The sequence below is a fragment of the Tachyglossus aculeatus genome, chromosome 4 (genome assembly GCF_015852505.1).
Source record: "Tachyglossus aculeatus isolate mTacAcu1 chromosome 4, mTacAcu1.pri, whole genome shotgun sequence".
Classification (NCBI taxonomy): Eukaryota; Metazoa; Chordata; class Mammalia; order Monotremata; family Tachyglossidae; genus Tachyglossus; species Tachyglossus aculeatus.
In genome coordinates this window covers 28,040,087-28,052,711 of record NC_052069.1, presented here as the reverse complement: position 1 = coordinate 28,052,711, position 12,625 = coordinate 28,040,087, and the positions used below count along the sequence as shown (strand labels likewise).

Here is a 12,625-nt window from a genome sequence, read left to right as displayed (position 1 = left end):
CTTAACTTCTCTGTGCCTCAGTTCCCTCATCTGTAAAATGGGGATTAAGACTGAAAGCCCCACGTGGGACAACCTGATCACCTTGTAACCTCCCCAGTGCTTAGAACAGTGCTTTGCACATAGTAAGCGCTTAATAAATGCCAGTATTATTATTATTATCTTCAATTATTCCCTTTTCAATGGTTTCTTCCTCATTGTTCTCAACATGCTCACGTCCCCCGTATCCTAAAAAAAACCCTCCCTTGACTCCACAACTCTCTCCTTTTGTGACCCCATCTCCCTCCTCCCGTTCCTCTCCAAACTCCTTGAACAAGTCATTTATAACTCACTGTCTCAAATTCCTCTTCTTCAATTCTCTCCTTGAGCCCCTCCAATCTGGCTTCTGTTCCCTTCACTCCATAGAAACCACCCTCTTAAAAATCACCAATGATCTCCTTCTTGCCAAATCCAATGGCCTCTATTCCATCCTCATCCTCCTCAGCCTCTCGGCTGCCTTTGACACGATCGACCAACCCCTTCTCCTGGAAACGTTATCCAACCTTAGCTTCATTGACTCTGTCCTCTCCTGGTTCTCCTCTTATTTCTCTGGCCATTCATTCTCAGTCTCCTCGTGGGCTCCTCCTCTGCCTCCCACTCCCTAACTGAGGAAGGCCCCTCAAGGTTCAGTGCTAGGACCCCTTCTATTCTCCATCTACACCCACTCCCTTGGAGAACTCATTCACTCCCATGGCTTCAACTACCACTTCTACGCAGATGATACCCAGATCTACATCTCCAGCCTTGATCTTTTGCGCTCTCTGCAATCTCATACTTCCTCCTGCCTTCAAGACATTGCTACTTGGATGTCCTCCCGTCATGTCAAGATTAATTATGTCCAAAACAGAACTCCTTATCTTCCCATCCAAACCCTGTCCTCCCCGTGAGTTTCCCATCACTGTAGATGGCACCACCATCCTTCCTGTCTCAGAAACCCATAACCTAGGCGTTATCCTTGACTGCTCTCTTTCATTCATTCATTCATTCAATCGTAATTATTGAGTGCTTACTGTGTGCAGAGCACTGTACTAAGCGCTTGGGAAGAACAAGTTGGCAACATATAGAGACGGTCCCTACCCAACAGTGGGCTCACAGTCTAGAAGGGGAAACCTTCTAGACTATGGTTTCATTCAACCACATACTCAATCCATCACTAAATCCTGCCAGTCTCATCTTCACAACATTGCTAAAATCGATCCTTTCCTCTCCATTCAAGGTGCTACCACGTTAATACAATCACTTATCCTATGCCACCTGGCTTATTGCATCAGCCTCCTTGCTGACCTCCCAGCTTCCTGTCTCTCCCCACTCCAGTCCATACTTGACTCTGCTGCCTAGGTCATTTTTTCCACAAAAACATTTGGGACATGTTTCCCCACTTCTCAAAAAACTCCAGTGGTTGCCCATCCACCTACAACCCAGCCCACACACTTAGCTTCTCTGATGCTATACTTCTCGCTCTACTTTAATCTCACCTATCTTGCCAATGACCCCTCACCCACGTTCTGCCTCTGGACTGGAATGCCTTCCCTCCTCTCAGATCTGACAGACAATTACTCTCCCCCATTTCTAAGCCTTACTGAGGGCATATCTCCTCCAAGAGGCCTTCCCTGACTAAGCCCCCCTTTCCTCTTCTCCCACTCCCTTCTGCATTGCCTTTTATTCATCCTTCTTCCCAACCCCACAGCACTTATGTACATAACTATAATTTATTTATTTATATTAATGTCCATCTTCCCCCACTTTAGACTGTAAGCTCATTATGGGCAAGGGAACATGCCTGTTTATTGTTGTACTCTCCCAAGTGCTTAGTACAGTGTTCTGCACAAATAATAATAATAATAATAATAATAGCATTTGTTAAGCACTACATGCCAGGCACTGTACTAAGCGCTGGGATGGATACAAGCGAACTGAATTGGACACAGTAAGCACTCAATAAATACGACTGACTGAATTTCAGTAGGCATCATGTCCCGCCTTGATTATTGCATCAATCTGCTTGCTAACCTCCCTGCCTCCTGCCTCTACCCACTGCGTGAATATTTTTTTCTAAAAAAATTCAGTCCACAACTCCTCACTCCTCAAGAATCTCCAGCAATTGCCCATCCACCTCTGCATCCAACTCCTTACCCTCAGCTATAAAGAACTCAATCAGCTCACCCCCCTCCTACCTTCCCTCACTGATTTCTTACTAAAATCAAGTCCACACACCCTTCTCTCCCCTTGATCTCATCTATCTCGACACCAATCCCTTGTCCACATCTTCCCTCTGTCCTGGAACTCTCTCCCCCAACCCTATATGACAGATTGCCACTCTCCCCATCTTCGAAGATTTATTAAAATCACATCTCCTCTGCGCAGCCTTCCCTGATTAAGCCCTACTCCCTCTCCCATCTGGGCACCTGGGCCTATACCCTTTAAGGCAATTAAGCTCAATATTTACAGTAAGTTCCTAATGCATTGCCCACTTACTTTCCCGTTTTTCTTCCCACTTCCAGGAGTTTATTTACCCCATTCCCATATCTTTTGCTGCTGGCCAAACTGTTCCACATCTACTGTCACTCATCATTGCTAGAGATGCAGGAACAGCCTCAGCTGCATTACAGGATTAACCAACCTGAGAATGGAGGAGAAGTGCAGGGAACCAGGGGGCCAGAGAAACATATATCACTCTAAAATTTAAAATAGTTCCTTTATTAGCTTGAATAATTAAAAGTGTACTCTATTATCTTAAAATCTGACAGCTATCCCAGACATAAGTGTGCTTGAACAACTGATGGCAGAAAACAGTACCTATTATCTTCCAGAGAACTAAAGTAGGCCTTTAACAGAGGGGTGTTACAATTCTTCAAAGCAGCCTATTGAACATTAAAAGAGAGAACAAAACCATTGATGATAACTGTGACTTGCTCTAACCTACAGTAACATGCCTAATACATAATTTCCCTCTTTGTATTAGCAACTCATTAACAGCTCCACATTATCACCATTTGTGTTATCCTAAAACAAATAAAAATGTCGCTTAATTGCATTATAACAATAAAAACTTGGACCCCAGTCACGGTTCCAGTTAATCATATATTCTGTATATTTTTAAGAACTGTAAACTGAAAAGTGCTTTCGATTGTGCAATTTTCAAAATAATAATAATATGACACATTAGCATACATTAAGTAAAAAATGGACCATAGAACAATTCTTAACCCGGAAGGTGAACCAGAGGATGAGATTCAGGAGGCATCTGAAGATCCAACAATGCCTCCGGGTCAACCTCAATTACCAAAATGCTAACTGTAGATGAAGACGGTGAGCAGCATGGGTTAAATCTACTCTGTGAATAAATCCATGACATTAGCTTGTTTACTTGTCTGTTGACTTTTTTGCATGAAAGAATGTGCAATTGCATAACTTCTTGGGGAGTACACAGGGCTGCTTTTCAGCAAATTTAAAGAATATCAAAAGCTGAAGCATCCTTTAAGCAAATCATCTTGTTCTCTTCACTAAAATCTTTTCAGGGCTCTTTGATATGTTAAAATTCAAAACACGGTCATATTTCTATACCAATAACTAAACGTGTCACCTCAATCCTCTTGTTAGCTTCACTCACCTCTTCTATCTTAATTCCAGAAAGGCTGTTTTTTGGGTGGAAGAGGGAATAGCCCTCATCCAGAATTTGGATCAAACCATAGATTTTAACTCCAGTGAACAAATAAGCCGCGTGCTACTCTTAGACCACACTTTACTCAAACAAGTGGGTCTTACACAATGTGAAGCATTAGCAGATTCACAGAAATGAGTGATTTATAATACATTTTCTCTTGCGCTTTTATGAAGGAGAATTACCTTCAGAGGATCCACAAGCTCCAGGGTATGCTTTAGGTAAATTAAATTAGTTATCTTTGATTCAGCCACTTTAATCTGTTGACGAAATGCAAATTTAGTACCTACTACCATATTTAAAAAGAAATACATTCTATTTAGGATCACTTCCATTCTTACAAATCTATCTGAAATGGAGAAATAATCAAAGGGGAATATTTAAAAAGAAATAAATTCTACTTAGGATCACTTCCATTCTTACAAATCTATCTGAAACGGAGAAATAATCAAAGGGGAATAATAATAATAATCAGAAGAAGAACATTTAATAAGCTCTTATTCTATGCCAAGCACCATGCTTAAGTGCTAGAGTAGACACAATAATAATAATAATAATAATGGCATTTATTAAGAGCTTACTATGTGCAAAGCACTGTTCTAAGTGCTGGGGAGATTACAAGGTGATCAGGTTGCCCCACGTGGGGCTCACAGTCTTCACCCCATTTTCCAGATGAGGTAACTGAGGCACAGAGAAGTTAAGTGACTTGCCCGAAGTCACACAGCTGACAAGGCCCTGCTGAGAGCTCACCTCCTCCAGGAGGCCTTCCCAGACTGAGCCCCTTCCTTCCTCTCCCCCTCGTCCCCCTCTCTATCCCCCCCATCTTACCTCCTTCCCTTTATTACTCTATTTATTTATTTATTTATTTATTTATTTTACTTGTACACAGCTATTCTATTTATTTTATTTTGTTAGTCTATTTGGTTTTGTTCTCTGCCTCCCCCTTTTAGACTGTGAGCCCACTGTTGGGTAGGGACTGTCTCTATATGTTGCCAATTCGTACTTCCCAAGCGTTTAGTACAGTGCTCTGCACATAGTAAGCGCTCAATAAATATGATTGATGATGAAGTGGCACAGTCGGGATTTGAACCCATGACCTCTGACTCCAAAGCCCGGGCTCTTTCCACTGAGCCACGCTGCTTCACACACGGTACCTATTCTCAAGGGACTCCCAGTCTAAGAGGGAGGGAGAGCAGATATTTTACCCCATTTCTACAGATGAGGAAACTGAGGCACATGGCAGTGAAGTGATTTCCCTCCAATTACAGAGGAGGCAAGTGGCAGAGCCAGGACTAGAACTCAGCTCTCCTGCTCTTTCCAATGCAGACATGAGGTGATGTTGTGTACCCCTGCACTCAGTGCATTAGTCCTCTGAGAATCTTGATGCTGAGACTCCATCTAAGCACACTGCAACTCGTTCACCCGCACCCAGTGACTAGTTTGGCTCCACCTGAGGCAAAAACACATTTAAATTCACACACAATCCAATCTGATTAGCTTGTATCTTCCCCAGAGCACAGTATAGTGCCTGACACACAGTAAGCACTTAGCAAATATCAATAAAAAAAGGTTCTTCCACGACCCACTTGATGGTTCCTTTCTCCCCACTCTCCTTCCTAGCAGTCTCTCACAAGAGGAAGTGTCCTTTCCCCTCTAGAAGGCTAATTCTTCCTAATAATAATAATAATAATGACATTTATTAAGCGCTTACTATGTGCAAAGCACTGTTCTAAGTGTTGGGGAGGTTACACGGTGATCAGGTTGTCCCATGGGGGGGCTCACAGTCTTCATCCCCATTTTACAGATGAGGTAAAGTTCCTATTGAACTTTAGATACCACCACCACACAAAAATCCTTGTTTCCACTTTTCTCCCACTGCTCATTTTAACGTCTAAGCTCCTTGAACACAGAGGCTATTTATTTATCATCATCATCATCAATCGTATTTATTGAGCGCTTACTGTGTGCAGAGCACTGTACTAAGCGCTTGGGAAGTCCAAGTTGGCAACATATAGAGACAGTCCCTACCCAACAGTGGGCTCACAGTCTAAAAGGGGGAGACAGAGAACAAAACCAAACGTACTAACAAAATAAAACAAATAGAATAGATATGTACAAGTAAAACAAATAAGTAAATACATAAATAGAGTAATAAATATGTACAAACATATATACATATATACAGGTGCTGTGGGGAAGGGAAGGAGGTAAGATGGGGGGGATGGAGAGGGGGACGAGGGGGAGAGGAAGGAAGGGGCTCAGTCTGGGAAGGCCTCCTGGAGGAGGTGAGCTCTCAGTAGGGCCTTGAAGGGAGGAAGGGTTTATCTAACAGAGCCTGCTGTTCCTTGTATCAAATTTAAATTTCTGATCATTGCTCCCCCACCAACTAATTTACCATAAACTTAACGTACTACTTCTTCTTTTAAAATTCTAGCTCATGCTCTCCACTCTCCGCTCAGAGGCTGGATTTGGAGCAGGTAGGAGAGGAGATGCCCAGTTTGCCTGGGCATTCATTTGGCTGAATTTTCATTATTGGTTTCACGGTGTCTGGGGTGCATTATTCTTGAATAATAATAATAATAATGATTGCATTTGTTAAGCGCTTACTATGTGCAAAGCACTGTTCTAAGCACTGGGGAGGTCACAAGGTGATCAGGTTGTCCCATGGGAGGCTCACAGTTTTAATCCCCATTTTACAGATGAGGCCCAGAGAAGTGAAGTGACCTGCCCAAAGTCACACAGCTTTATTCATTCTTCTATTTATTTTATTTTGTTAGTATGTTTGGTTTTGTTCTCTGTCTCCCCCTTTTAGACTGTGAGCCCACTGTTGGGTAGGGACTGTCTCTATATGTTGCCAATTTGTACTTCCCAAGCGCTTAGTACAGTGCTCTGCACATAGTAAGCGCTCAATAAATACGATTGATGATGATGATGATGATGATGACACAGCTGACAGTTGGCAGAGCTGGGATTTGAACCCATGACCCCTGACTTCAAAGCCCGGGCTCTTTCCACTGAGCCACGCTGCTCCTGTTCCTGCCCAGCAGAAATCCTAAAAACTGCTTAATTTGGGCAGCAGAGACAACAACAGTTTTGTTGGCAACCTCCTGATGAGTTACACTAATAGAACAGTATCAGCACTATATTACAGTCTCTTCTGGCCATAAATCATCATCAATCGTATTTATTGAGCGCTTACTATGTGCAGAGCACTGTACTAAGCACTTGGGAAGAACAAATTGGCAACATATACAGTCCCTACCCAACAGTGGGCTCACAGTCTAACTGTAAATGGGTTACAATCACTATCACTGCACCTGCAGAGCTCTGTTTGTGAGGTTTATAGGGTTACAAAGAAGGATCCAAAGAGCAAGGCCTCTTTAGGACTACACGCGTGTCTGCGATCAACATTTCTGGCTCTGGTGATCTAAATCGGACATGCCAGAACCCGTGCGGCATGTAGGGATGCAATGCCTACAGATGCCAGAAAAGATGACAATGGCAACGGACAGAGTTCTAGAAGATTCAGGGAAAACAGCACCATAGATCTGCCGATGGGAGGAGTCAAGCAAATTCAACTAATTTTGTGGCACGCTGAAATTAGCATCAGAAAGAAGGAAACAAAAAAACATCAGAAATAAAGAATCAGAAAATTCTTATGGGCAAAAAAATGTATATAATAACAATAATGATGGTATTTGTTAAGCTCTTACTATATGCCAAGCACTGTTCTAAGCGCCAGTGTAGATACAAGGTAATCAGGTTGTCCCTCCTGGGGCTCACAGTCTTAATCCCCATTTTACAGATGGGGGAACTGAGACCCGAGAAGTGAAGTGCCTTGCCCGAAATCACACAGCTGACAAATGGTGGAGCCAGGATTAGAACCCACGACCTCTGACACTCAAGGCCGTACTCTCTCCACTAAGCCACGCTTCTTCTCAAAACAGGCGTATACATATTTATATATTTAAGTAATTACATATTCATTCATTCAATCGTATTTATTGAGCGCTTACTGTGTGCAGAGCACTGTACTGCGCGCTTGGGAAGTACACATGTAAGTATTTATACACTTAAACAGATTGATAGATGATTGATATTCATTCATTCATTCAATCATATTTATTAAGTGCTTACTATGTGCAGAGCACAGTACTAAATGCTGCTTGGGAAAGCACAATACAGAAACAGTGAGTAACAATCCCTACCCACTACGAGTTCACAGGCTAGCTGGGGGAGACAGACATCAACACGAATAAGCAGACATCAATATAAATAAATAAAATTACAGATATTCATGCATTCATTCATTCATTCATTCATATATTCCCTGCCCTCAATGAATTTATGGCCTAGAGTGGGGGACAGGCATTAATATAAGTAAATAAATAGAAGGACGTGTTTTGGTGTTTATCAATCAATCAATCAATCGTATTTATTGAGCGCTTACTGTGTGCAGAGCACTGTACTAAGCGCTTGGGAAGTACAAGTTGGCAACATATAGAGACGATCCCTACCCAACAGTGGGCTCACGGTCTAGAATATAATACATAAGTGCTGTGGGGCAGGGAGGGAGGATGAATAAAGGGTGACGCAGAAGGGAGTGGGAGAGGAGGAAAAGTGGGGCTTAGTCTGGGAAGACCTCTTGGAGGAGATGTGCCTTCAGTAAGGCTTTGAAGGGGGGAGAGTAATTGCCCGGCGGATTTGAGGAGGGAGAGCGCTCCAGGCCAGGGGTAGGATGTGGGCTGAGGGTCGGCAGCAAGACAGGCGAGATGGAGGCACAGTGAGAAAGTTAGCACCAAAGGAGCGAAGTGCGCGGTCTGGGTTGTAAGGAGGAGAGAAGTCAGGTGAGGTAGGAGGGGGCAAGGTGATGAAGTGCTTTAAAGCCAATGGTGAGGAATTTTTTTTTTGATACAGAGGTGGACAGGCAATCACTGGAGATTCTCGCCTGTCCCGCCGTCGACCCCCATCCCACATCCTTCCCCTGACCTGGAATGCCCTCCCTCCACACATCCGCCAAGCCAGCTCTCTTCCTCCCTTCAAGGCCCTACTGAGAGCTCATCTCCTCCAGGAGTTCTTCCCACACTGAGCCCCCTTTTCCCTCCCCTTCTCCCCATCCCCCCAGCCCCACTTCCTTCCCCTCCCCACAGCACCTGTATATACATTTGTACAGATTTATTACTCTATTTATTTTACTTTTACATATTCATTATTCTATTTATTTTGTTAATAATGTGCATATAGTTTTAATTCCATTTGTTCTGACGACTTTGACACCTGTCTACACGTTTTGTTTTGTTGTCTGTCTCCCCCTTCTAGACCGTGAGCCCGTTGTTGGGTAGGGACCGTCTCTATATGTTACCGACTTGTACTTCCCAAGCGATTAGTACACCATCATCATCATCAATCGTATTTATTGAGCACTTACTGTGTGCAGAGCACTGTACTAAGCGCTTGGGAAGTACAAGTTGGCAACATATAGAGACGGTCCCTACCCAACAGTGGGCTCACAGTCTAAGAGGGGGAGGCAGGGAACAAAACCAAACATACTAACAAAATAAAATGAATAGAATAGATATGTACAAGTAAAGTAAATAAATAAATAAATAGAGTAACAAATATGTACAAACATATATACATATATACAGGTGCTGTGGGGAAGGGAAGGAGGTAAGATGGGGGGATGGAGAGGGGCACGAGGGGGAGAGGAAGGAAGGGGCTCAGTCTGGGAAGGCCTCCTGGAGGAGGTGAGCTCTCAGTAGGGCCAGTAGGTGAGCTCTCAGTAGTACAGTGCTGTGCACACAGAAAGTGCTCAATAAATACGATTGAATGAATAAATGAATGAGAAGAGTGACACGTCCTGAATGTTTCTGTAGAAAGATGATCCAGGCAGCAAGTGAATTCTGGAGTGGAGCGGGGAGAGGCAGGAGGTTGGGAGGTCAGCAAGGAGGCTGATGCAGTAATCTAGGCGAGAAAGGATGAGTGACTGCATTAACGTGGTAGCAGTTTGGATGGAGAGGAAAAAGCGGATTATAGCGATGTTGTGAAGGTGAGACCGACAGGATTTGTGGGTTGAATGAGAGAGGAAAGTCACAGATAATGCCAAGGTTACAGGCTTGGGAGACAGGAAAGATGGTGGTGCTGTCTGCAGTGATGGGAAAGTCCGGGAGAGGACAGGGTTTGGGTGGGAAGATAAAGATCTTTATTTTGGACATTTTAAATTTGAGGTGACAGGAAGACATCCAAGTAGAGATAGAGATACAGAAGCAGCACGGTCTAGTCGATAGAGCATGGGCTTGAGAGTCAAACAGTCACGTGTTCTAATCCTGGCTCTACCACTTGTCTGCTGTGTAACCTTGGGCAAGTCACTTCACTTCTCCTTGCCTCAGTTACCATATCGGTAAAACAGGGATTAAGACTGTAAACCCTATGCGGGACAGAGACTGTGTCCCACCCAATTTGCTTGTAACAATCCCAGCGTTAAGTACAGTTCCTGGCACATAGTAAGCACTTAACAAATACCAAAATAATAATTACGAATTATTATTACATAGATATATAGATGGACTTCTCCTCAATACTTTATCCAACCTTGGCTTCACTGACTCCATCCTCTCCTGGTTCTCCTCTTATCTTTCTGGCCATTCATTCTCAGTCTCCTTCACGGGTTCCTTCTCCCCCTCCCATCCCCTAACTATAAGGGTCCCTCAAGGGTCAGTTCTTGGTCCCCTTCTATTCCCCATCTACACTCACTCCCTTGGAGAACTCAGTCGCTCCCACAGCTTCAACTATCATCTCTATACAGACGACACCCAAATCTACATCTCCTCCCCTGATCTCTCTCCCTCCCTCCAGGCTCGAATCTCCTCCTGCCTTCAGGACATCTGTACTTGGATGTCCTCCGGCCACCTCAAACTCAACATGTCCAAGACCGAGCTCCTTATCCTTCCTCCCAAACCCTGTCCTCTCCCGAACTTTCCCGTCACTGTAGATGGCATAACCATCCTTCCCGTCTCACAAGCCTGTAAACTTGGTGTCATCCTTGACTCCACACCCTAATTCACCCCACATATTCAATCTGTCACCAAATCCTGTCAGTCTCACCTTCGCAACATCGCCAAGATCTGCCCTTTCTTCTCCATCCAAACTGCTACCACGTTAGTAAAATCACTCATTCTATCCCGACTGGATTACTTCATCAGCCTCCTTTCTGACCTTCCAACCTCCTGCCTCTCCCCTGCCTATATATATATATAGCTATTTATTTATACCGATGCCTGTCTATTCATTTTGATGTCTGTCTCCCCCCGCCCCCAGAATGTAAGCCCGTTGTGGGTAGGGATTGTCTCTCTTTATTGCTGTATTGTACTTTCCAAGTGCTAAATACAATGTTCTGCTCACAGTAAGTGCTCAATAAACATGACTGACTGAATGAACTTCTCCAATGTCAAATCTCTATGGGCAAGAAGCATGTACTTTTGATGTTTTAAAACAGAAATGAGAACACTATGATTAATGGTAGGTAGGCTAGTTTTTGCCAATTAAAAGTTTAGTTCCATTTTTGATCAAATGGTTGATATTAAAATATATTCAGAAATATTCCAGAGGAATATTCAAAGGAATGCGAATTATAGAATTATTTTCAGGGAAAACAGTTCCAGATTGGAAACTTTCAAAAATAATTTAGGTCCAACACACGTTTTAGATGCTCATAGAATTTAAAAGGCAAAATAAAGGAAGCATGATGGGATGTAGTTGAGATAGTCGCCTATATAATGAGTGAGGAGGCTTATTAAAGCAAACCTGCAGCTGGTGGATAGCAATTGAGAATCAACATAAGGAATACAGAAGATCATGAATCATCCATAAGCCATGCCCAAAGTTCTAAATGTTACTAAATGCATAAAAATGCTGATCCTCTATAAAGTCTTAAAAACCTTTTGAATGGTTAGATAACCTCAACTGGTGATATTTCGGCAAAGACTTTACGGAAGCCTTCCAAAAGACTACAGATGCCTTGAATACCTTTGTCCTTAACCGAACTACCACAAACTACAAAGTTTTTTATCATGTTTCGATAAAATAAAGATACACTTTTTCTTCTGTTGGAAAAACTAACCAGCAACCAAAAAGGGATAGTTCTGTGCACTTGTATTCACCACTGAGCAAAATGAGAAAAAGAGCCTCTTACAAATTATGAAACCTCTTTCACCTTTATTTCAAGAACACTGTCAAACGTAGGAAAAACTGTGAAAAGTCTAAAAAGAATCAGTAAATAACATACTGGCAGTAAAGAACGTACTGGCAGTACATCTAGAAATATAAAATGACCAATCTACTGTATGTCCTCAGATTTCAGTGGAGATCTTTGATTTTTAAAATCTGCACTGGTCCAGCTCCCAGTATCAATTTTCAGTATCTAAGAAATTACTAAATCCTGCCACTGACATATTGTTTCATGCAATTCAAAAACCTCTTACTGTGTTAGAAACTAATTTACACTATCTACAAACTTACTACATATAGTTTTGTTCAACACTTCGTAAACCCAATGAATCTACCACGTAACATACAACTGGAGTCATTATTGGTATTACTATTATGATTTATTGGGTGTCTGTATGGCACAAAGCACTATTCTAAGCACCAGGGTAATTAAATAAAAATGTTTTAAGGACACAGAAAAACTAAGCCTCAGAAATTGGCCACTGAGTAGTCAAAGATTTTTCATCTTATATGCAAATTTCAAATCCAAGAATGTTGTCTCCAAGCCACAAAGAAATAGCTTGATATTCTTATGTATTGCTATAAACCCAAGAAAAACTATCGTATAATACCTACAAGCCTCTACAGAACTCATTTGGTTAACCTGCGAAAGACTATATAACAGCATGAAAACTTTGACAAATACGTGAGAAGCAGCACGGC

At 42.6% G+C, this 12,625-nt stretch overlaps 1 protein-coding gene across 1 annotated transcript in view; it reads right to left on the bottom strand.

The window, feature by feature from the left end:
* The window catches only part of MSH4 (mutS homolog 4), a 66,888-nt gene that overhangs the window by 26,251 nt on the left and 28,012 nt on the right, over positions 1-12,625 (bottom strand). The window contains exons 9-10 of the mRNA XM_038745479.1: positions 3,883-3,957; positions 2,833-2,897 (exon numbers count right to left, since the gene is read on the bottom strand). Coding sequence (XP_038601407.1) covers positions 2,833-2,897; positions 3,883-3,957 — 140 coding nt within the window. The remainder of the gene's footprint in view (positions 1-2,832; positions 2,898-3,882; positions 3,958-12,625) is intronic.